General features: G+C 53.1%; 2 protein-coding genes across 2 annotated transcripts; both read right to left on the reverse strand.

Moving 5' to 3' along the window:
• Nucleotides 1-505: 505 nt before the first annotated feature.
• Nucleotides 506-4,110, reverse strand: KIAA1143 (KIAA1143 ortholog). The gene is made up of 3 exons (XM_032977634.2): nt 3,932-4,110; nt 1,405-1,528; nt 506-1,196 (listed from the first exon to the last, which is right to left on the reverse strand). The coding sequence occupies exons 1-3, from the start codon at nt 4,034-4,036 to the stop codon at nt 907-909; spliced, it is 519 nt and encodes a 172-aa protein (XP_032833525.2). The 5' UTR covers nt 4,037-4,110; the 3' UTR covers nt 506-906.
• Nucleotides 4,111-7,883: 3,773 nt separating this feature from the next.
• Nucleotides 7,884-24,168, reverse strand: INTS10 (integrator complex subunit 10). The gene is made up of 17 exons (XM_032977474.2): nt 23,948-24,168; nt 23,172-23,239; nt 21,907-22,010; nt 20,738-20,877; nt 19,918-19,999; nt 19,443-19,583; nt 18,156-18,255; nt 16,539-16,708; nt 15,929-16,059; nt 15,189-15,348; nt 14,304-14,386; nt 12,923-13,063; nt 11,773-11,884; nt 10,956-11,035; nt 10,656-10,821; nt 8,801-8,894; nt 7,884-8,112 (listed from the first exon to the last, which is right to left on the reverse strand). Exons 1-17 carry the CDS (start codon nt 24,074-24,076, stop codon nt 7,956-7,958), a joined length of 2,058 nt encoding a protein of 685 aa, XP_032833365.1. The 5' UTR covers nt 24,077-24,168; the 3' UTR covers nt 7,884-7,955.
• Between the last annotated feature and the right edge of the window lie 1,183 nt (nt 24,169-25,351).

Genomic DNA, 25,351 nt, shown 5'->3' on the forward strand with positions numbered 1-25,351 from the left:
GCTTAACCACAAAAGCCTCGCAGGGTTTGCCAAGTTCTCTCAGCAGGGGGGGGGGGGGGATTGCTGGCGATGTCGCTTTGCGTTTCCCCGGTCGAGTCGTCTGCAGTTCGCTTGCTCCTATTTGGACCTCGCCCACGGCGCACAAATGGCCAAAGTCTTCTTCCAACGACGTCGCGGCATCTTCTTTGTGTGTGCAACGTCTCCTCCCGCAGAGCGTAGCGGAGGTCGCGACCTCGCCGCACGCGGGAGAAGTCGCGGGCAGGAGCCGGGCCGCCACCACCCCCCTACCCCGTATTTGACCGCTTTCGTTTCGGCCGGCCGCGGAGGGTGGGAGCGAGGAAGGGCCGGGCAGCCCAACGGTGGATTTTCCAGCGCTGCCCTCTGCTCCCCACCGCAGCAGCAGTCGTGCTGGTCACCCATTGCACCAATTAGCCAGGTTACAAGCCTGCTTGGCTTCTGAGATGTCATGAGATCGAGAGATGACGTCTTTATCATCGGTGCCCAGTTGATATACGGGAATTTTTTTTTTATTATTAAAGCCGTTACACACACACGTTGACCAATGCAAAGAAGTTTAACTCACGCCTCCCCCTATAGTTGGTGCCACAGTGGTGAACACACCGAAACAAACTGCGGCCATCTGAGATTAATCCCCAGCGGCCATCTGAGATTACTCCCCAGACAGTCAACATCAGTGGTGAGCAGCGGTACCACCAACCAAGACCGCTGCCCCTCCCCCACGGGTGTGACCCTGCGCTGCCCACTGTGGTGACGTATGGTTAAACAGCCCCCATATGACTGACACGACACAGGGGGGGCCTTTCAGCAGCTCACTGACGAGACGGTGGCAGCGGGGGGCGTACAGAACATGTAGGCCATCAACCAAACACGATCACCTCGCACGTTTCATTCTCCACCACCGCCGCCACCACCATCGTCATCCTCTCCGAATGACAGGAGTTTGGCATTCTTCACGGCCTGGGATGATGATGATGACGACGTCGATGATGTCGTCGACGACGATGCGGAGTTGCCCTTCTTTGAACGTCCACCCTCTTGCTTGCCCTCCCGCCAGCGCTTTGCGGACTTGGAGCTCGCCTTGGTGTCGGGGGTCCCCGCCTCGCGCTTCGCCGGCTTCCGGAAGAGAATTCGCCCGTCGGCGGGACGGTCGTCAGTGACGAACGGGGAGGCTCCACCTGTGAGGACGCACGGGGGGGGAGGGGGAGGGAGCGGGGGAGGAGACAAGCTGAGGAATCGTCAACGTTCACCATCGGTGGCATCAAAGTAGCCCAGCCAGATAAGACACTGGAGATGTAGGTTATTTTTTTTAATAGTCACGCGCGGGGGGGGGGACTAATGTTCGTAACAACTTAGTGGACCGTTTTGCCGGCGTCTGTGCCGTACCCTGAAGTTTGCGAGCCTCCTCTTCCGTGAGGTCTCCGTCTTTCATGACGACGACCTGCGGCCGCTCGTCTTCCTTCTCCTCCGCGTCGTCGTCGTCCCGGTGAGGCATCATGGCCGGTCCTCGCTAGGCGCAGGCGAGGGCAGGGGTCGACAAAGGTCATTAGGGCAACGGTCAATAATAACGTATACTTTTGATTTAAAGCTTTCGTGACTGCAGTAATTCATATTCTTAGCTCTTTCGGTAAAGTCACGTTGAAGGGAAACAATAAAATAATAAAATATATATAAAACAATAAAAATTCTCACGACGTTTCGACCGTAACACAAACGGTCGTCATCATCACACCTGATGACGACCTTCAACGTGACTTTACCGAAAGAGCTAAGAATATGAAATAACGTATACTGGCGACTCGATTATCCGCGCGTGCGGTTTATCCGATGTCCGGATTAACAGTGCACCTTTGACGTACATTGTATTGAGATTTCGACGTAAATTGATAACTTTGTGGATTTTCCTTTCAGCCCAAATGAATAATTATAAATTCTTGTAACTGTTCATTACAAGTCACATGCTTAAACCCGAACGAATATGTTCCTCCGGTTAATCCGAAATCCACGTGATCGCCTCTACAGTACAGTAGTTGCCATATCTTTACGACAGTGGGCGGAGTTTGATTGACGTTGATTGGCGTGGCTCTGCTGCTGTGGTCCACTCAGTGGGCCGAGTCTTCTGCAGGGCAGGAGCAGGAGAGTGTTACTATCGCCGAGGATGCGTATCATCATCGATCGGTCGATCGTTAGTATTCGTTCCAAATTGAAATCGTCAGTTGTGCTTTATTTTGATTGATTTATCCAATTATTTATGTTGTGAGTTTTAATTTATACCTACATTTGTGTTTTGGCATAGAGATCCACGTAAAATGGATCATTTTGGATTATCCGAGATTTTGAATTATTCTCCTCCCCGTCATGAGCGCGACTAATCGAGTCTGCTCTAGTTTATTAAGTGTCTTATAAAAAATAAACTACACGGTTGGCTACGTACGGCTGCGAAAGAAGTTCAACATACGTAGCATCTAACCGAAATCTGTTAACAATAGCAATGACTACACTCCAATAAAATGAAGAACTATGATAAAAGCAAATAATAATTACAAAGTGAAATAATCAGACTATTTTTATGTTAATTTACATGGAAAGCCTTTAGGATAAATGCGTGAGTTTCAAGACGTGATCTAAAAAGTGAAACAGACTCAGAATCCCGAATGAACCGAGGAAAGAGTTTAGAACACTATACACAGACAAAGATTCCCCGTGTAGCCTTAACAGACTGTAGGGGCAAGTGCTGTTAGTGAGCAGCACCTATGGAGGCCGGCACGGCACATGAGGGGGTGGGTGACCAGCACCACGCTCGACCGCCTTTGTCTCCCCAATGGCACACACACACTGCACCACACTGCACACACATTCACACTGCACCACACTGCACACACACACTGCACCACACTGCACCCACATTCACACTGCACCACACTGCACACTCACACCACCACACTGCACACTCACACCACCACACTGCACACACACACTGCACCACACTGCACACTCACACCACCACACTGCACACACACACTCACACCACCACACTGCACACACACACTGCAAACACACACACTCACACTGTACATTCACAGTGCACACACACACTGCACACTCACATTGCACTCTTACACTGCACACACACTACACACTGCACACACACACTACACACTGCACCACACTGCACACACACTCACACTACACACTGCACCACACTGCACACACACTACACACTGCACCACACTGCACACACTGCACACACACTGCACACACACACTCACACTGCAAACACACACTACACACACTCACACTGTACACTCACAGTGCACACACGCACTGCACCACACACTCACTCACACTGCACACACGCTCACACTCACACACTGCACACACACTCACACTACACACTGCACACACACTCACACTACACACTGCACCACACTCACACAAGACGCATGCTGCACTCCCTACCCCACGAAGTTATTGAACACGCACTGCACTCTCACTGTACACGCGCTGGACAAGGTGGTCCAGATGTCTCGGGACCCCCCCCCACCCCAATTTATTGAACTCCTAACATTTATCTTCCTTCGCAGATTCATTCGTGTTTTAAATAAACCTAACTTATTAAAAATATATACATTAAGTGTTGGGAGAATTAAATGGGGGTCACAAGACAACAATACATCTGGACCACCCTGTAACCCCCTCCACTGTACGCACACCCCACTATGCGCACTGTACCCCACTGTACACAACACCGCGCACTGTAGATCACCACTGTACACGCCACTGCGTACTGTACACCCCCACTGTGCACGGCGACGTACGCACTGTACCCCGCTGCGTGCACTGTACACCCCACTGTACACCCCACTGCGCACTGTACGCCCCCACTGTACACGACGGGAGAGACGCCAGCTACCTTGGTGTCCACGTTGGGCCCCTCTTTGAAGCCGACGTCCTTCTTGAACTTGCGCAGGAAGGACGGCTCCTTGGGCTTCACGTAGGCGATGTTCCTCCCCGCCATGGCGATGGCGCGCGCTCGATTCGCGCAGGCACCCCGTGATCGATCCGCAGGGACACCTAAAGACAAACATTAGGACCCCCCCCTCCCACCTCAAAAGTGATTTTTTTTAAAAAAAAAATCGTGGTTTTCATTTATTCTTGTTAGAATAATTCTGCGATTACTGCATTAGTCACGCCGTTATTGCCAACCGTAATGACACCGCTCGAAAAGGAAATGGTGGCGTCTCTAGTAAGGTTACTCAAAACAGGCGGATAGTAGATACACTAAGCCACCTATGAAAGACACGAGGACCCCCACTTGTGGCCCGTAGAGAAAAATGTGCCATGTGATAAATATAGTTACTAATAATATAGTTACTAATATAAAATATAGTTACTAATAATATAGTTACTAATATAAAATAGTTACTAATAATATAGTTACTAATATAAAATATAATTACTAATATATAATATAGTTACTAATAATATAGTTACTAATAATATAGTTACTAATAATATAGTTACTAATAATATAGTTACTAATATTATAGTTACTAATATTATAGTTACTAATATAAAATAGTTACTAATATAAAATATAGTTACTAATATAAAATATAGTTACTAATAATAGTTACTAATATAAAATAGTTACTAATAATATAGTTACTAATAATATAATTACTAATATATAATATAGTTACTAATAATATAGTTACTAATAATATAGTTACTAATATTATAGTTACTAATATAAAAGTTACTAATATAAAATATAGTTACTAATAATATAGTTACATATAAAATATAGTTACTAATAATATAGTTACTAATAATATAGTTACTAATAATATAGTTACTAATAATATAGTTACTAATATGAATATAGTTACCAATAATATAGTTACTAATAATATAGTCACTAATAATATAGTTACTAATAATATAGTTACTAATAATAGTTACTAATAATATTACTAATAATACAATTACTAATATAAAATATAGTAACTAATAATGGTTACTAATAATAGTTACTAATAATATAGTTACTAATAATATAATTACTAATATAGTTACTAATAATATAATTACTAATATAAAATATAGTAACTAATACTATAGCTACTAATAATATAGTTACTAATAATATAGCTACTAATAATATAGCTACTAATAATATAGTTACCAATAATATAGTTACTAATATAAAATAGTTACTAATAATATAGTTACTAATATAAAATAGTTACTAATAATATAGTTACTAATATAAAATATAGTTACTAATAATATAGTTACTAATAATATAGTTACCAATAATATAGTTACCAATAATATAGTTACTAATATAAAATAGTTACTAATAATATAGTTACTAATATAAAATAGTTACTAATAATATAGTTACTAAGATAAAATATAGTTACTAATATAAAATATAGTTACTAATAATATAGCTACTAATATAAAATATAGTTACTAATAATATAGTTACTAATATAAAATATAGTTACTAATATAAAATATAGTTAGTAATATAAAATAGTTACTAATAATAGTTACGAATAATATATAGTTACTAGTAATATAGTTACTAATAGGTTACTAATATAAAATAGTTACTAATTTAGTTTAGTTACTAATAATAAAGTTACTCATAAATATAGTTACTAATTTAGTTTAAATGAAGTTACTAATATAAAATATAGTTAATAATATTCAATAGTTATTAACAAATATATGAAGTAATTTAGTTTGAATATCGTTACTATTATTAAATATAGTTAGTAATATTAAATATAGATACTAATAATATAGTTATTAATTTAGTTTAAATAGTTACTAATATTAACACTATTACTAATATTGGTAATATTTCCTCGATACGCTTTTAAACGTAGTTTGTTTAGTAAGACAAACTAAAACAGGCAGCAGGAGGATATTCCACATGGCCACCTATGAAAATAATTAGGGCCCTCGCTTAAAAAGTTACTTAAATTATATTTCAAATATATACATTTAAATAACATTCAAATCGGTGACAGTAATGTAATTTAAATTGCACTTGGATAATACATCAATCATGCTACTATTAAAAATAATTTATCGATGCCTCGAGTTTCTTGGCTGGCTGCTGGCCGGGCTCCTGTCTTATTATGGATATTGGTCGCGAAAACCCACATGTTAAACGGACCGGTAGACTCTGTACGGCTGTTGAACTTCTTTCGCACCGTACGGAACCGAACCGCGCTCATCGCCGGCGCGGCCCACGGGGCCACTGTTGTTGTGTGCGGGCCGTTGCCACCAAAGCTAGCTGGGTAACTGGCTGCACGGGATTTTTCCGTGTAACAGAGAAGTTCAGTTGAAGTTGTCGCTATCCAATCAGAGTCAGTCGTCTATCCAATCACAGGCCGTCATTCTGGGACCATTTGCTTTTGTCCCCGATCGATACAAACCATTGACCCGCCCCGCCTCCCCTCGAGATCGGAGTGAAGGATAGCAGCACGCAGGAACCTTCAAACTGCACGGCGCTCATCAGTCACGCATGATACGTTCCAGAACACAGGCACTCCCCCTCCCCCCCACACAACAAAGGTCACCCGAGTAGCCCACACAGACTGTAGGAGCAAGTGTTGTTAGCGAGTAGCACCTGCGAAGGCCGGCACGGCACACAAGGGGGTGGGGGTGGCCAGCACCACGCCCGGCCGTGTGGATTTCATACAGCCACTCATCCACCCAGCTACTCAATCACTCACTCATCCACCCAGCTACTCAACCACTCACTCATCCACCCAGCCACTTAACCATTCACTCATCCACACGACGACTCACTCATCCACCAACCCAGCTACTCAACCACCCACTCATCCACCCAGCCACTCAACCACTCACTCGCTCATCGACCCAGCTACTCAACCACTCACTCATCCACCCAGCCACGCAACCACTCACTCGCTCATTCACCTATCCATTCAATCACTCATCCACCCTGTCACTCATCCACCCTGCCACTGACTCGTCCACAATCGCGAAAATTCCTGCAGCCACTACACATCTCACAGTCGCTGAAATGTTGACAGAGACCCACGGCCATAAGGCAGACAACCAACGTTTACTTTACAATGCAGTTGATACAAGACAAAGCGAGTGTTCTCACATTCGTGGGTTTTCTCTGGGCCCTACCATGTCCCAGCCCACACGAGACACAATGTACAACACTCCCAGCGGCATGGGGCGCAGCGTTTAGTGCACTACGCCACAAACCCTCGCCACTGCCCGACGATTTCCGCCCACGGCTGACATCGGCGGCGAGCGAAAGTCGATCTGGGCCTGGGCCTGGGCCTCCCCCCCCCCCCCCCATTCGACTAACCAGCACTGACCAGCGTGGTGAAGTATGGTCAAACAAATCCCCACCACGATAGACACGGCGGTGCCACGCGCGGCGCCGCCCAAGATGCCTGGTGGACGTTGCTAAGTGGGCACGAAGACATCTCACGGTAGCGACATCTAAAACGTCACCATTACAAATACAAACTCCTGCATTGGGTGAAGGTGGGGGGGCGCGACGTTGGGGAGGGGGGGGCGACGTTGGGGAGGGGGGGGGCGACGTTGGGGAGGGGGGGGCGACGTTGGGGAGTGGGGGGGGCGACGTTGGGGAGGGGGGGGCGACGTTGGGGAGTGGGGGGGGGCGCGACGTTGGGGAGTGGGGGGCGACGTTGGGGAGGGGGGGCGACGTTGGGGAGGGGGGGGGGCGACGTTGGGGAGGGGGGGGCGACGTTGGGGAGTGGGGGGCGACGTTGGGGAGTGGGGGGGGGCGCGACGTTGGGGAGTGGGGGGCGACGTTGGGGAAGGGGGGGCGACGTTGGGGAGGGGGGGGGGCGACGTTGGGGAGTGGGGGGGGGGCGACGTTGGGGAGGGGGGAGCGGAGGGCAGGATCAGCCGAGACCCTGCAGGAGGAGGTTGCGCTCGCTGAGAAGGAAGCGGTGGAGGACGGTGAAGAGGGGCTCGGCGCAGCGCGACACCTGGCGCTCCATGGCCAGGCGGAAGTCCTCCTTCACCCCCTTGGTGACGCCGCGAGTCACCGTGTGCTGCCTGGGCGCCGTGGGGAGACGGGGGAGGAGGGGGAAGCGGCCGCGTTAGAGCGCGGGGGGGGGGGGGGTTCCCCAAATCCAGTCCTCGTGGAACCCCCCTCACCACCACCACCACCACGCTCCGTCTCTCCGCGTTCACCAATTTACTCCTCCCCATTCGAACTCGTTCCACGCTGCTGCACTCACCGGACAGTTGTTAAACTCATCCCCCCCCCCTCCACGTGATGCGGAGCAATTGATGCCGTCTGCGTCCATAGAGCCAACTGAGATGCAGCGCGAGATCTAAAGGGCGCTGCGGTGGCTAGGAGATGTCAACTCCCTCACACGGTATGCAGGAGGTCGTGGGTTCAACCGTGACACCTGTATAGTTCACAGCTCCCCCGTCTAGCCTGGAAGAGACTGTAGGGGCAAGTGCTTTTAGGAAGTAGCAGCACACCTATGAAGGCCGGTCCAGCACACGAGGGGGTGGGTGGCCAGCACCACGCTTGGTCGCCTTTGTCTCCCCCGTGGCGATGTTTACACACCACACCAGGTACTCAATTGAGGCCGAGTAGACCTAGGGGAGGCCCACGACCGATTCAGATAACCGTCACTGCTGTTAGTCGTGAGCGGGAATCGAACTCGGGTTGCCGGGTTCGTAGCGCACGCGCACAAACACACGCAGCTCCCCCACCCACCCACCCACTCACTTGGTGAGGATGGCCTGGTTGGGCAGCAGCTCCAGCTGCACGCGACCCCCCTCCGGGGTCCGGAGGAACGCAAACTCCTCCAGCATGTCCACGTCTCACGCGGGGGCGGCAGCGGCAGGGTCAAGGAACGTTTAATGTCTTGCAGGTTGCCGAGCACAGGCACACAGGCCCACAGGCACACAGGCCCACAGGCACACAGGCCCACGGGCCCACGGGCCCACGGGCCCACGGGCACACAGGCCCACAGGCCCACAGGCACACAGGCACACAGGCCCACAGGCACACAGGCACACAGGCACACAGGCACACGGGCCCACAGGCACACGGGCCCACAGGCCCACAGGCCCACAGGCACACAGGCACACAGGCCCACAGGCACACGGGCCCACAGGCCCACAGGCACACGGGCCCACAGGCCCACAGGCACACAGGCCCACAGGCACACAGGCACACAGGCCCACAGGCACACAGGCACACAGGCCCACAGGCCCACAGGCACACAGGCACACAGGCCCACTTTAGCCTTTTGGAATCCTTTGCTCTACAGCACCGGTGAGACAAGGCCACAAAGGAGGCCATCTCTGGTGGAGGCCAGTCATTTTCAAGCACAATGCTTCAAGCACATTATTACCAAAACGTGGTTGTTTGCATGTTTTACTCCCAAGCGTGTGTGGTTAATGCAAACTTGATGATGCTTTGCAATAGGTGTCTATTCGGTGTGTGAACATCTAAATACAGCTCCTGTGTTATTGACAGAAAAGGTTAAAGTCTTTTTTTTCATCAACTTCATCCTGGCAAAAAAAGGGTCCCAGAGACTGTCACGAATTGGCCACAATCCGTCAAGCGCTTGCATGCGTGCCAATTTAATCGAAACTAAAACTACACAGATGAAGTGGCTTATCGCGTGGAAATGTATTGCAGCCAAATACGGGAGGCCCCGGAGAAAAATCCACGCGACCACAGGGAGAGACACAAACTCCAAATATACAGCAGCAGGCGTCAGGGTCGAGATTGCACCCACGACTTCCCGTATACCAGGCGAGGTAGTTAACATCTCATAGCCACCATGATGATGATGATGAGAGAGAGAGACACGCAAACTCAAAATTTACAGCAGCAGGCGTCAGGGTCGAGATTGAACCCACGACTTCCCGTATACCAGGCGAGGTAGTTAACATGTCATAGCCACCGTGGCATTCATGCAGGCCAGATGCAAAGAAACTTTACTGCTGTTATGGGTTCTCTTCATCCTGGACAAACGGCAGTTGTCACCTGAAGCCCATGGCTAACGGGGTCCCCCGCCTCCCACAGTGCCAAGGTGCAAAGCCCTCTCCATATACACAGAGCTCCACCGGAGGCATCTGGCTATCACAAATGATAGCTCAACGAAGTGGGCCTATCATCATAAGGTGTAAATTTGAAGCAGCAGCCCAATACTCGAAACGCCTGTTGAATCTAAATGTGTAGTCAGTGCTGGTTTGTCGAATGGGGGCGGGGGGAGGCCCAGGTCCAGATTGGCTATCACTCACCACTCATGTCAGCTGTGGTCGGGAATCAAATTCGGGCGGTGGCAAGGGTTTGTAGCGTAGTGCGCTAACCGCTGCGCCTCCGCCCCATGCCGCAGCGAGAGTGTTGTACATTGCATCTCGTCTGGGTGGGCATGGCAGGGCCCGGAGAAAACCCACGACCACCACTGGGAGAGAGAGACGCAAACTCCAAATGTACAGCAGGCGTCAAGATCGGGATCGAACCCACGACCTCCCGCATACCAGGCGAGGTAGTTGACATCTCGCCAACGCGGTGCCCCAATTGCATGGCTCCGTCTCCATGGCGACGGCCGTGCCCGTGAGGATACTGGTGACGTAGTTGAAGAAGTTCTCGTACTGCAGGCCGCCCTGCAGGCAGATCCTCTCCACGGCGCGCAGGAACAGCGCCTCGCCCTTCGGCCAATCGTGCTGCAGCATCACGATCACGTGACCCAGCGCCAGGTCGTCGCGCGACACCTCGCTGAATGCGTGCGGCTGGCGGGGGAGGCGAGGAGAGGGGGTGAAGGGCTCCCCCACGCACCGTGCCCCGAGCCGTACCCCCACACACGCCTCCCCCCCTCTCCTGCCCCCTCCCTCTGGGCCGACTCGCCGGCCACCGAGCCGCTCACCTTGAAGCAGGAGAGGACGATCTGCACGCCGTGCGAGATGACGGCGCGGTCAGTGCACGGGACGAGTTGCAGGTCTGAACCTGCACACGCGCACGCCGAGCGACACACACACACGCACGCGCTACTCGTGACGCAAGATGTACAGAGACGCGCAAGAAGTTCAACACGCATGCGTGCACTGCAGGTCAAAACAACGCACTCACATACTCACCGACCACACTGTGGGTCACAACACAATCACCCACCCACCCACTCACCCACTCTGCAGGTCACAACACAATCACCCACCCACCCACTCACCCACTACACTGCGGGTCACAACACAACCACCCACCCATTCACCGATCCACTCACCGATCCACTCACCCACCCACCCACTCACCACATGGAGGGTCACAACACAATCACCCACACCACTCACCTATCCACTCACCCACCCACTCACCACATTGAGGGTCGCAACACAATCACCCACACCACTCACCTACCCACCCACCCACCACACTGCGGGTCACAACACAATCACCCACCCACAACACTGCGGCAAACATCACTTATATTTCTCAATGTTCCCTCGCACTGCTCCACTTCGGAATTCCCTCTCTCGTCATCGTCTCTTCCACCCCCCCGAATCTCCTATAAATAATAACAGCCTCAAGTCAATTCGAGAAGCAAACGAACTCCAAACTGCGACACCTTCAACGGTGACCGTGCCAATTATATATATCTTTACCGGCCACTTGGCAATTTGGGCCTTCTTCGGGCCTTTGCTCAGCAACCGCGACTTTGTAAAAGCGAGAAACGCGGGCGTTCAAACCTTTGGCGAACTTGGTGGGTTTGACGCACGGCGGCTCGTCGGCAAGCCTGGGCACGTCCGTGGCGTTCGGCGCCACGGTCGGCGCCACCTCCAGCACCCTCTCGCACGCCGCCTGCACAACATTCAAGCGGGGAAGACAAATCACGCGCAGCGCTCCGTATGCGTGCACGTATGATGAACTTCCTTGGCACCGTGCGTAGCCAACCGCGCTAAATGGAGTTGCGGCGGGAACGACGATAAACTAAACACAAAAGGAAGCTTCAAAGGAATTAGCTTTCGATCCAAGATTTAAAAGTGTATAGCTCTGTGGCTTCCTAATATCGGAATGAAGAGCGTTCCGGACGGCCGCGGAGGTGCACGTAAAAGCACGCGATGCGGTGACCACCGTCTTTGTCCGATGTCCAGCCAGAAGCCTCCGGGAGGCTGCATCCTCAGAAGGAAGTGTTTCATTAGCGACGCTAAACGGTCGCGCCGCGGTGAGACGAGGGGGCACTGGGAGGGCCGGCTCTGGCCAGCGGAGGCCGTGGGTCACGGCGGGATTCAATTTGTCCGGTTTTCTCCTCGCGCCGAGTCCCCCGACGGCAACGCAGCCTCAACGCGACAGTTAAGTTCGTGTCGGATCGTCTCCGAGGAGGGACAGCGCTAACGCGTGGGCACTTTCAACCTCAGCTGGCAGCCACGCAAATCGGATTCGAACCCCGCGTCTCGGGGTTCGAATCAGAGATTCAGCCGCCCGCGAGTAAACCGCAGTCAATCTTCTGGCACTGGAGCGAGAGAGATGCCCACACCTAGGGCTGATGAATCGTCACAAGCCGGGTGGGAGAGAACAGCTGATTTGTTTCGTGCCGTTCAATCCGGGCGGTAGCGCAACACGCAAAGACAAAGACCCCCCCGTATAGCTTGCAACAGACTGTCGGGGCAAGTGCTGTTAGCGAGCAGCACCCATGAAGGCCGGCACGGCACACGAGGGGGTGGGTGGCCAGCACCACGCCCGGCCGCCTTTGTCTCCCCAGTGGCGATGTTTACTACACACCGCTATACCAGGTACTCATTTGAGGCCGAGTCGACTTCGGGGAGGCCTAGGAACCAGTTCAGATAATCGTCACACACACAGACACACACGCACAGACACACGCGCGTGCGTGCGTACCAGGTGTTCACCCAGAGCGAGGTGGCACGTCGCCATCTGGAGCAGCACGCGCTTGGCATCTGCCCACACTTGACCTTTGACGCCGGCTTGACCTCCGGCCTGCTGCTGCTGCAGAGTGGCGATGGCGTGACGGTACTGCCCCTGCGTGCGTAGCGGCGGGTGAGAAGCAACGGGCGCTACACCTTGCACGTCATTTTAAACGCCATCCTCTGATAATTATCCGCGATAGGATTCTCCCGTTTGGACGCGAGTGAACGGTGGGTGAGAGGCAAGTCAGGTCAGTGTCTTTCCCAATCTTCTCCCTGTTCCTCCTCCCCGTGTCCAATCCCGTTTCTGATCCTTCTCCCTCCTTGCACCCCTCCACTCGGATAAACTTTCCCCTCTACAATGAGCAGCACTGCCCACACTCAACACTACCCATATAGACTCAGCACTGATCATAGACTCAGCACTGATCATAGACACAACACTGCACCATAGACTCAATACTGCCCTTGTACATTAAGCAGTCCCTCCCCTTCACCTCCTTCCGTTCCTCTTTAAAAGCTCACCTCTTATCCACTCCCCATTCTCTTCTTATTCTGCTTTCGTGACCCCTAAGCACCCCTCCATCGCCATCACTCCTTCCTCAATCTGCGCACCATTGTGTAAGCCACGTCATCAAGCACCTCGAATGAAGGTGCTCTACAAATATAAATTAGATTAAAGGAACAGAAAGAGACAAAGGTCTCCCGAGTAGCCCACACAGACTGTGCTGTTAGCGAGTAGCATCTATGAAGGCCGGCACGGCACACGGGGGGTGGGTGGCCAGCACCACGTCCCCCAAGTGCTGACGTTGACACACCGCGCCAGGTGTTCATTAATGCCGAGTGGACCAAGGGGAGACCCGGTGCCTGGTTCTAATATCACTCAGCACTGATGATAGCCGTGGCCAGGAGTCCGCTTGGTGTAGTGCAGTGCGCCAATCACTGCACAAGTCCCTGTAATGCATGAATACTCACAAACACAGCTGAGTATATATGGAGATCACTTTCCCCTGCCCTGTGGCCAACAGACTGTGGGTGCCAATGCTGCAGGTGAGCCTCTATTCAGGCTGAAATAGCACACTAGGAGAGTGTGCACGCGTACCTTGGGAGTGGCGGTGCTGCGGTTAGCAAACTGCACAATTCCCAATCGCGGTTTACGTAAGTGGTGATTATCCGAACTGGCACTGGTCCTCCCCTGGGTCGACTCGGCCTCAAATACATCAGCACCGGAGAGACAAAGGCGGCCGGGGCGTGGTGTCTCTCGGGTGCAGTGCCGGCCTTCACAGGTGCTATTCGCTAACGGCACTTGCCCCAACAGCCCGTGCAGGTTACACGGGGGATCTTTGTCTCTGTACCTGGTATATGAGCATGTCGGACAGGAACGCAAGGAGCCAGGGCCATGTCTCAGTTCTCCACTGCATGCGCACCCACAGGAACTCTACACAAACACACGGCCGTGATCACCGTCATCCACTCGCACACAAAGCCACTCTCTCGCCCACACAAAGACTCCCCCGTGTAGCATTAAAAGACTGTAGGGGCAAGTGCTCTTCGTAAGTAGCACCTATGAAGGCCGGCATGGCACACGAGGGGGTGGGTGGCCAGCACAACGCCCGGTCGCATTTGTCTCCCCCAGTGGCAATGTTTTTACCCACCACACCAGGAACTCATTTAAGGCTGAGTCTACCTAGGGGAAGCCCGGGACCGGTTCAGATATAAGTCAATGGTGTTGGCCGTGAGCGGGAAATCGAACTTGGGTTGCTGGGTGCGTAGCACAGCGTGCTCGCGGCTGCACTACTGCTCCACTAACGTACGCAAAAAAGCGCACAGACACACACATGAGCCCACACACATGAACGCATCAAAGATCCCCCATATAGCCTTAACAGACTGTAGGGGCAAGTGCTGTTAGCGAGCACCTATTAAGGACGGAACGGTACACGAGGGGCTGTGGGTGGCAAGCACCACGCCCAACCGCCTTTGTCTCCCTAGTGGCAATGTTTACACACCGCACCAGGTACTCATTTGAGGCTGAGTCGACCTAGGGGAGGCCCGGGACCGGTTCAGATAATCGTCACTGGTGTTGGCCGTGAGCGGGAATCGAACCCGGGTCGCCAGGTTCATAGCGCGGCGTAGCGCTAACCGCTACACTATGACCGCATACACACAAGCGTGCGCATACACAAGCACACACACACGCGCACACACACACAGACACACACGCCCACGCACGCGCGCACCCTTCTCGAGTGCCGGGTGAGCGTGCAGCACGTCCCAGGCCTCGCGTGCGATGCGGAAGCTCTCCAGCACGTCGGCGGCGCTCGCCGTGCCCGCCGCGCCGGGCAGCAGCCCGCTCGGCACCGCCACGTGCCGGCTGCGGTAGTACTCCTCCTCCGCGCTCTGCCGGGGGAGACAGCGGCGGCGGCGCGCGCACGCCGGTCGGCGCTCGGTGAAAATCGCGGTTCATCCGCCCTCACCGCCTCCCCCCGTGGCAGCGAGAGACACAGGCGGGACCCTCCCAAAAAAAGAGTCACTCGTCACGGGTGGCTCTTGGGATAAGCAGAGTGTGTGGCATTTCTGGGTAAGTAATTATGTTATTACTACTACTACTACCATGTAGCGTCAGGTGCCACACGTCACGCATCCGTGGTGGCGAGATGTTAACTCCCTCGCCTGATACGCAGGAGGTCGTGGGTTCGATCCAGACCGTGACGCCTGCTGTATATTTTCAGTTTGCGTGTCTATCTCTCTCTCTCTCCGGGTCGTCCGTTTTTTTCCCCTCCACATTTAGAATCAACGTCGCAGCGTTTAAGAGTGTTTGGCCGATGCTGTAAATTTCCACGCGATAAGCCACTTCGTTCGGCTATAATTTGTGGCCACGTCGCTTCTGAAAAACAGCCGCACGGCGCATTCATAGCAGCCAAATCGTGGTACGACGGTGTAGGATGGTGGCGCGTTGAGTGTGTGGCGAGGTCCCTGCCTGGCCGGCCTCCTCCAGCTTGCGCCGCTTGCCGCCGCCGCCGCCGCCGTGCTTGGCGCGGTCGGGCTCGCCGCTCACGAACAGCTGAGGGAGCTCCTCCAGCAGCACCAGCCCGCCCACCCCGCTCACGCCTGCACGCGGCACACAAAGACAAAGATCCCCCGTGCAGCTTCGTAACAAGACTTTTTTGGGGCAAGTGGCGTTCGCGAGTAGCACCCTACGAAAGGCCGGCACGGCACACGAAGGGAGTGGGTGGCCAGCGCCACGCCCGGCCGCCTTTGTCTCCCCAGTGGCGATGTTTAAACGCCGCACAAGATACTCATTTGAGGCCGAGTCGACCTAGGGGAGGCCCGGGACCGGTTCAGATAATCGTCACTGGTGTTGGCCGTGAGCGGGAATCGAACTCGGGTCGCCAGGTTCGTAGCGGAGCGTAGCGCTAACCGCTACACTACCGCTCACTCCCACTATCACTCCCCACACACATACGCACACACACGCACGCACGCGAACGTATACGCATGCGCAGATACGAACGTACACGCACACACGCGCGCACGCGCAAATGCACACGGGCACGCACACACGCACATACGCACGCGCACAGACGCACCCGAGAAGAGCGTGGGCATGACGCTGCTCAGGTAGCCGTGAGCGTGGCGGAAGAAGAGGATGGCAGCGGTCATCACCACCTGCTGGCGCAGGTTCCTCTGCGCCTCCTCCTCCCCGCCGGTCACGTAGCGCGCCGCCTCCCGCACGCGCTGCAGCACCTCCCCGCACGGCCTGGGGCGCCCATCGCGACGGCAGGGCTCAGGCGGCGCACGCTCTCACGTGCACACGTGGGGACCCCTTGCCGAAAGCAGGACTGCTTCGTCTCATCCCCGTAGTTGCGTTCGACCACAGCCACATTTGCAGGTAGCAAAAAAACTCACTCGCCAACTCGCCCACTCGCCCACTCACGCACTCACGCACTCACCCACTCACCGACTCACCGACTCACCCACTCACCAACTCACCAACTCACCCACTCACCCACTCACCCACTCACCCACTCACGGACTGACCGACTCACCCACTCACGGACTCACCCACTCACGCACTCACGCACTCACACAGACACCCACTCACCCACCTCGCATCTCCAATTAGAGCGGTAGGCTACGTACGGTGTGAAATAAGTTCAATATCCACTTGCTCACCCACTCGCTCGCTCACTCGACCACACATTAGCCTATCAGGTCGTGCTCATTAGCCACAAAGCGCTTGCCACGAATGAACCATAATAACTTTGCCGATCTCGTCAAGGAGCATAAACCACCGTCACGTGAGCTCCGGTGGTCATCCTCGCAACAGCAACAGCGTCTTTTGGCTACCCGTCGAATAAAGGCGGTGGTCACCGCATCGCGCTGCGCTTTTTTCAGACGCACTTCTGCGGCCGTCTGGAACGCTCTTCTTTCCGATATTAGGAAGCCACTGGAGCTATGCACCTTTAAATCATCATCTAGATTGACAAACTGATTTATTTAGAATAGCTTTTTGTGTTTAGTTTGTTGTCCTTCCCCCGCACCTCCGATGAACACGGTTGGCTGCGTACGGTGCAAAAGAAGTCCAACATACAAAAAACCTACTCGCTCACTCACGCAGCCACCGTATTACAGGCCACAACAACACACTTGCACTTCCTTTGCACCGTACGTAGCCCACAATGCTAATCGGAGGAGTCTTTACTCGTTCGACCTCCCATACGGCCACTCGCTCGTTCACCACACTTCTCAATCCGCTTCTTGCTTCGCGCTGCTCCACCATGGAATTCCCGCCTCCCATCCTCCCATCGTCCCGTCATCGTCATCATCGTCGTCCCTATTTACAAGTTCTCATAATAACCTCAGCTCAATTCAAGGCTAGAAGGGGATTGCGTCGTCACACTCTTTCATCTACTCCTTCAAGTGCTGTTTGCTGCTGGCCGCTTTGGCGTTTTCGAGCCTTTGAGCCGCTTCTCAGCTACTGTAGAAAATAAAATAGGGGGGGCGAGGGCATCCGACTGTCCCATCGGGGTTCAGAATGCCTGCAGGATTCCAGATTCTCAGTCCGCGTGTCTCTCTCAGCGGGTTCACAATGGCCGGGTCTGGGATGCCGAGTTGCTAAGCAACCAGACAACGTACCAAGGTGTTCTAGCGACTCTCTCTGGGGAGGGGGGGGGATTAACAATTTACCGGCTGCCCAGGCTCACCGGTTTGGGCGGTCGGTCTGCCAGTCGCAGCGAGAGCCGATGGTGTGAAGCAGCTGAGTGAGACGGGACCAGGTCTCCACCACGCCGCAGTCCGGGACCACTGGGAACATCAGGACGTGCAGCAGTAGCAGCAGAATCAGCAGCAGCATCACCAGCAGCAGCATCAGCAGCAGTATTAGTAGCATCATCAACAGCAGCCTTGGTTTCACGAGCAGCAGCAGCAGCATCAGTAGCATTCTGCACTTCCGATTAGCACGGTTGGATACGCATGGTGCAAAAGAAGTTTAATATCCCATACACAAGCAGCGGCATTAGTAGCATCATCAACAGCAGCCCTGGTTTCACGAGCAGCAGCAGCATCGCCCTGCAGCAGCACTGATAGCAGCATCAGCAGCATCAATAGCATCAGCTGGAGCAACACCATTCGTAGCACTATCAGCAACAGTCGAATCATCAGCATCACTAGCAGCAGCAGCAACAGCTGAATCGTCAGCATCACAAGCAGCAGCAGCAACAGCTGAATCATCAGCATCACGAGCAGCAGCAGCAGCTGAATCATCAGCATCACTAGCAGCAGCAGCAGCTGAATCATCAGCATCACTAGCAGCAGCAGCAGCTGAATCATCAGCATCACTAACAGCAGCAACAGCCGAATCATCAGCATCACGAGCAGCAGCAACAGTTGAATCATCAGCATCACTAGCAGCAGCAGCAACAGTTGAATCATCAGTAACACGAGCAGCAGCAACAGTCGAATCATCAGCATCACTAGCAGCTGCTGCAACAGTCGAATCATCAGCATCACTAGCAGCTGCTGCAACAGCTGAATCATCAGCATCAAGAGCAGCAGCAACAGTTGAATCATCAGCATCACTAGCAGCAGCAGCAGTTGAATCATCAGTATCACGAGCAGCAGCAACAGTCGAATCATCAGCATCACTAGCAGCAGCAGCAGCAACAGTCGAATCATCAGCATCACTAGCAGCAGCAGCAGCGGTAGTAATAATATCATCCTCATCATCAGCATCAATGGAATCGCTATCGTCACAAGACCTAACATTCACATCGTCACTAGCAGCAGGCCGCTTCCCGAAAACGATGGCCGGTGGTCAAGACGCATGACAGAGTGGCAGGCAAAGGAAGGCGCCTGACAGCTGTGAGTACGTCCACCACGGAGATGGAGCGACGAACTCGGCTCAACGGATTGCCGCATCGCAAGAATCGCGACAAGACTGCGACGGTTCGGGGAAGCGTTCGTCCAGCAGTGGATAGACCGTGGCTGCTCACCGGGGTGCGGGGAGTCGCCCAGGTTGGTGCGCGCCGTGGTGGTGATGTAGAACTCTGCTGCCTTGAGGAGGTACTTGTAGAGCAGCGGGCGAGGGAGGCACAAGTCCGGAGTGCCCAAGATCACGGGCAACAGCTCGCACACTGCACGCGGCAAAAAAAGACAAGTTCAGCGCCCTCCATCGTGGACTGGAAGTCGCGTGAAAAGAGATCTCGGAAGTGGCTCTGCGATGTTCCGGCTCCACGAGCCCCTCTTGTCGAACACGCGCACAGGCCGACGCGTTCAACAATCGGAGTCTTTGATCTCGACCGGAAGTTTCCGGGGCGAGTCACGAAGCCCCCTTTCACACACGCCCAGCGTCTGCCCTCCGCGCGACTCCCCAACGGAGACTCTAATCCGGGGACGCGCCGCGGAGAGCGCAATCCGAATAAAGTTCGGGGAAAATGAGAAATGGAGAAAATGTTGACGCGCGGTTACCGAAGAGCTTTCGGAAACAGCCGGTGGGCGAGTTTTGCCCTTCCTGCTTCTCCGAGTCCAGCAGCGTCTCGGCGAGTTTCACCTGGAGGCATAAAGACGAGACAGAGATCCCCCGTATAGACTCAACAGACTGTAGGGGCAAGTGCTGTTAGCGAGCAGCACCTATGAAGGCCGGCACGGCACACGAGGGGGGTGGGTGGCCAGCACCACACCCGGGCTGCCTTTGTCTCCCCAGTGACGATGTTTCCACACCGCACCTGGTACTCATTTGAGGCCGAGTCGACTTAAGGGAGGCCCAGGACCGGTTCAGATAATCGTAACCGGTGTTGTTTGTTATCCTAACCCTCCACATTGGACACCCACAGACTCACAGACCCATAGACTCGGGCAGAGACACATAGACTCTAGGATTTTAAACGATTTTGTATGCACCGTGTAGTGTTCTATATTCACTACTCCCACCCCTACGGTATCGCAAATTGGAGGTGCGGGGTAAGTACAATAAGTATATATACTATGTCAATGTACGTATGTAACAAAGGCAGGCAGCCGGGCGTGGTGCTGGCCACCCACCCCCTCGTGTGCCACAGCGCCACCCTTCACAGGTGCTGCTACTCGCTAACAGCACTTGCCCCAACAGGCTGTTGAGGCTATACGGGGGGGGGGGGTGGTTGGATCTTTGTCTCTGTATACAACGAGCTGCTAATTCCGGGACGATGGGGGGGGAGGGGGGGGGGTTCTCCCGATTGGCCCCTCCCGCCGGGGTTCCCGACGCCGCCCCCTCCGGAGCGATCGGCGGTGTCGCGTCGCCGAGACTGACCCCGTGCTGCACGACGGCGTCGGGGAAGCGTCGCAGCAGCAGCATCACCGCTTCGGCCTGCTGCAGCGCACCGTACTGCTGCTCCGCCGACTTGTACAGCACGTCGCACTGCACGGGGGCAGGCAGGCACTCGAACACACCTGCCCGGAGCGCGCAGACGACACGGCCGTGATCTATCCACTGCTGCATGAAGGCCCCGTCACAGTCACACTGGTGCCATTAGAAACTCAAAACACTGCTGCTCACAGCAACTAATACAAGAGCCATATTCTATTCACTGCTCCTCCGCCGACTGTGAGTGCATGTTGCACCCCTGACACTGCTACTCCTGTTGCTACTGCTGCTGTCACCAGCACTGTTGATGTTGCTGCCGATGGCGATGATGTCGATTCTGATACTGCTGCCGATGCAGTTGCTACTGCTGTTACCACTGTTGCCGCCGCTACTACTGCTGTTACCACTGTTGCCGCCGCTACTACTGCTGTTACCACTGTTGCTGCTACTACTACTGCTGTTACCACTGTTGCTGCCGCTACTACTGCTGTTACCACTGTTGCTTCTGCTACTCCTGCTGTTAACACTGCTTCTCCCTACTGCCACTGGTGTTGTTGCCTTGCTACTCACACTGCCGCTGTTATCACTGCTGCTGCTGACGATTCTGATAATAACACTGCTGGTCCCGCTAATTATGTTGCTGCTGCGACTGCTACTGTTGTTGCTATTGCACACAACGCACACAGCGTGTGAATAGCACTCAGCCTTTGTGCATTCTACACTTGATCATCAGCAGCTCCTGAAGAACTGCATTATGGTCGTCTCTTCTTAAGTCACCATCAAAAATAAATGCGAGCACCTGTGGACCCACCGACAGCGGCGGCGACGCAGCGGTAGACAAACTGCGGCCCACTTTCACCCCTACTTAGGACTCATCAGCACGACAGGGGCACCAGTGCCCACTGCTGCAGAGTCAGGCTCCTGGGAACCGTCCACGTGTAGTCCCTACGTCCACACCCTGGGGCCTGCTAGCTCAGCTGATGCCAACCACTGTGGAATCTGTGAATGATGACTTCCAGAAGCTGCTGCTGCTGCCTGTGTTGATGCAGCGGTGTGCCTGTGCGTGTGCGTGCCCGTGCGTGCGTGCGCCCGTGTCGAGCCGTGCGTGAACCCACAGCGCAGGAACTGTGTCTGAGCGTCGGGATTTTCCGCACGCAGAGCGGAGGTGATGCAGTTGATTTCTCTCCACAGCGGAGGCTTTTCTGGGAACTGCACAAACCTGCAAAGACAAAGATTCCCCGGAAGGCCTGATAAAGTCTGTAGGGGCAAGTGCTGTTTAGCGAGCACCTATAAAGGCCGGCAAGGCACACGAAGGAGTGGGTGGCCAGCACCACGCCCGGCCGCCTTTGTCTTCCCAGTGGCGATGTTTACTACACACCGCACCAGATACTCATTTGAGGCCGAGTCGACCTACGGGAGACCCAGGACCGGTTTAGATAATCATCACAACTCAGGTTGCCGGGTCCGTAGCGCAGTGCACTAACCGCTGCACTACTGCGACCCTAAACCCCACAAACTCACTATCTCACACTCAGCACGGGGAGAGATCATACAAACTCCAAATATACAACAGGCATCGACTTCCTATATACCAGGCGAGGGAGTTAACATCTCCCAGCCACCGTGATGATGGTGAGAGAGACATCCACACTCCAAATATACAGCAGCAGGCGTCAGAGTCAGGATGGAACCCACGACCTCCTGTGTACCAGGCGAGGGAGTCAACATCTCCCAGCCACCATGATGGTGAGAAAGAGACATCCACACTCCAAATATACAGCAGCAGGCGTCAGAATGGAACCCACGACCTCCTGTGTACCAGGCGAGGGAGTCAACATCTCCCAGCCACCATGATGATGATGATGAGAGAGACATCCAAACTCCAAATATAGAGCAGCAGGCGTCAGAATGGGACCCACGACCTCCTGTGTACCAGGCGAGGCAGTCAACATCTCCCAGCCACCGTGATGATGATGGTGGAACCCACGACCTCCTGTGTACCAGGCGAGGGAGTCAACATCTCCCAGCCACCGTGATGATGATGATGGTGGAACCCACGACCTCCTGTGTACCGGGCGAGGGAGTCAACATCTCCCAGCCACCGTGATGATGGTGGTGGAACCCACGACCTCCTGTGTACCAGGCGAGGGAGTCAACATCTCCCAGCCACCGTGATGATGATGATGGTGGAACCCACGACCTCCTGTGTACCAGGCGAGGGAGTCAACATCTCCCAGCCACCGTGATGATGGTGGAACCCACGACCTCCTGTGTACCGGGCGAGGGAGTCAACATCTCCCAGCCACCGTGATGATGGTGGAACCCACGACCTCCTGTGTACCAGGCGAGGGAGTCAACATCTCCCTGCCACCATACTCACATCTCGCACAGCAGCCGCGCCGCGTCCGTCGCTCGCTGAGCATTCTTCTCCAGAAGATACATTTCAAACTAGGTGGGGGGGATGGGGTGGGGGGGTCAGTACACAGTACAGCAAGTAGGTTACTAACCGAGGCTTATTTTCCTCACTAAATATTTCAATGGACAGCTGCGACTCTGGAGGTGGTGGCGGCGGCACGTAATCACGTGCCAGAGCCCACGGTGAGATGAGATACTGGATGTGGTGTGCCGGGGTAATGGGCTGGAGTCAGAATATTTATTTACACTGCAGGAGGAATCCGAGAAGCTATAAAGCTCTTTTTTTCCCACAGATGTCCAGTAGGGGGCACGGGGTTCAGAACGTTTCAACAACAACACAAACATAATAATAATAGTGCAACGTACAAGAAAGGTAAACATATAACCCAAACATGAACAAACACGAGCAGGCAAAGCCCACCGAGCTACTGACTGGACGCCAGACGCAACGTGCACACAACATCCACCGCAGCCCTCCACCAGCACGACGAACACGGCCCGATTAGTGACTTCGTTCGCGACCGACTCCGCAACTGACTGAACGAGTGGGCCAAGTCGCGAACGAGTGAGCCAAGTCGCGAACGAGTGAGCCAAGTCGCGAACGAATGAGCCAAGTCGCGAATGAATGAGCGGGCGGGCGAGCGAATGGATGGATGGAGGCCTACGTGTCAACACTGCTGCAGGCCTGCCCGCTCTGAGCTCGCGCTCTCTCTCTCTCGCTGCCCCCGTGGCGCCGCGCACCTGTATGGCGAAGTCCCCGGGGTAGATGGTTCTCGCCGTGAGCAGCCACGCCTTGGCCGCCCACGGGTCGCGGCCCGCGAGTCCGTGCGCCTTGCGCACCACGAAGTCGAGCTCCGGGGCGGCTGCCATCCTCGCTACGACTCCGCTCTCGATCCTCCCTCTCTTTAAAAGTTCAACCGCGCGCGACGTGATGACATCATTGCGTCGTCGGCCCCCCCCCCCGGCGCGGTGACGTCGCCGCGTCGTCGGCCTCCCCGACGCGGTGACGCCACCGCGCTCACGACGTCGTGACGTTTTCCCCCCCTCGGCAACCCGACGGCGCGGTGACGTCATTGCGATTGTCAACTGCCCCGACATCACTTGGACGCAAGGCGATTGCGTCACTAAAGTAATAATTACCCGATGACGTCATCGCTGCCCTCGCGTTGTTTGCAAACGTCGTGACGCCACCGCGCGATTATCTACCTCCCCTTAAGTATTTTGAACGCAGAGCGATGACGTCACTAAAAGGGAATTTTATATTGTTAATAATATTATTAACAATATAAAACGCCCAACTTTATCTGTGATGAATATGATGATTATACTGCCTCTACTTGACTACTGTGACATCGTGTATAAATCAGCCCCAAGTACTGTACTGAAGAAGCTTGATTCCATCTATCACTCGGCCTTAAGATTTGCATTGAACTGCCCATATAGGACTCACCACTGTGATCTCTACATTGGGTCAAACTTAACATCTGTTAATGTTCGACGGCTTGTGCACCAGATATTATTTATTCACGATGTACTTACAAAAAATTCCGCAGACTACCTACTGGATCTCCTCTCTGTTTCAAAGAACAAATTTGACCTCAGGTCTTCGCTCATTTACCAGCTTCACATTCCCTATTGCTGTACAAAAACTGGAGGAAGGGCCTTTGCTATTGATGCCCCCAGGGTCTGGAATGCTATTGCCAATAAACTGCAACTTGAATCACTACCTATGAGATCTTCACTCAAAACTGCTCTAGAGGAGTTGTACAACCCTAGCTGCCACTGCTATTCAGTGGCCTAAAATATGGCTCTAGATTTTGGTGTTATCATTTATTTATGTAGTTTATTATTAAAAATTCGGTCACAGTCCCTATGATCACTGTTACATTGGATTTATGGCTTTTATTGTTTTGGCCATGTTTTTGTTTATTGTAGTGCGGAGTTGACTGATGGCCTTAATCTTAGTTGTCTTGTAGTTGTTGTGGTTGTTGTTGTTTGACTTGCATCCCACTGGGATTTTTGCACACAGCGTTGGTGTACGGTGCTTTTTCAGGAATATTTTGATATTTTTTTCCTGTATTTTCTGTTTCCACAGTCACATAAACACTTTAAGATGTTTTTTTGTTCATGTTTTTTGTTTGTTGC

This window comes from Petromyzon marinus, chromosome 63 (assembly GCF_048934315.1).
Source record: "Petromyzon marinus isolate PM22_M1 ecotype Great Lakes invasive population chromosome 63, UKy_Petmar_22M1.pri1.0, whole genome shotgun sequence".
NCBI lineage: Eukaryota > Metazoa > Chordata > Hyperoartia > Petromyzontiformes > Petromyzontidae > Petromyzon > Petromyzon marinus.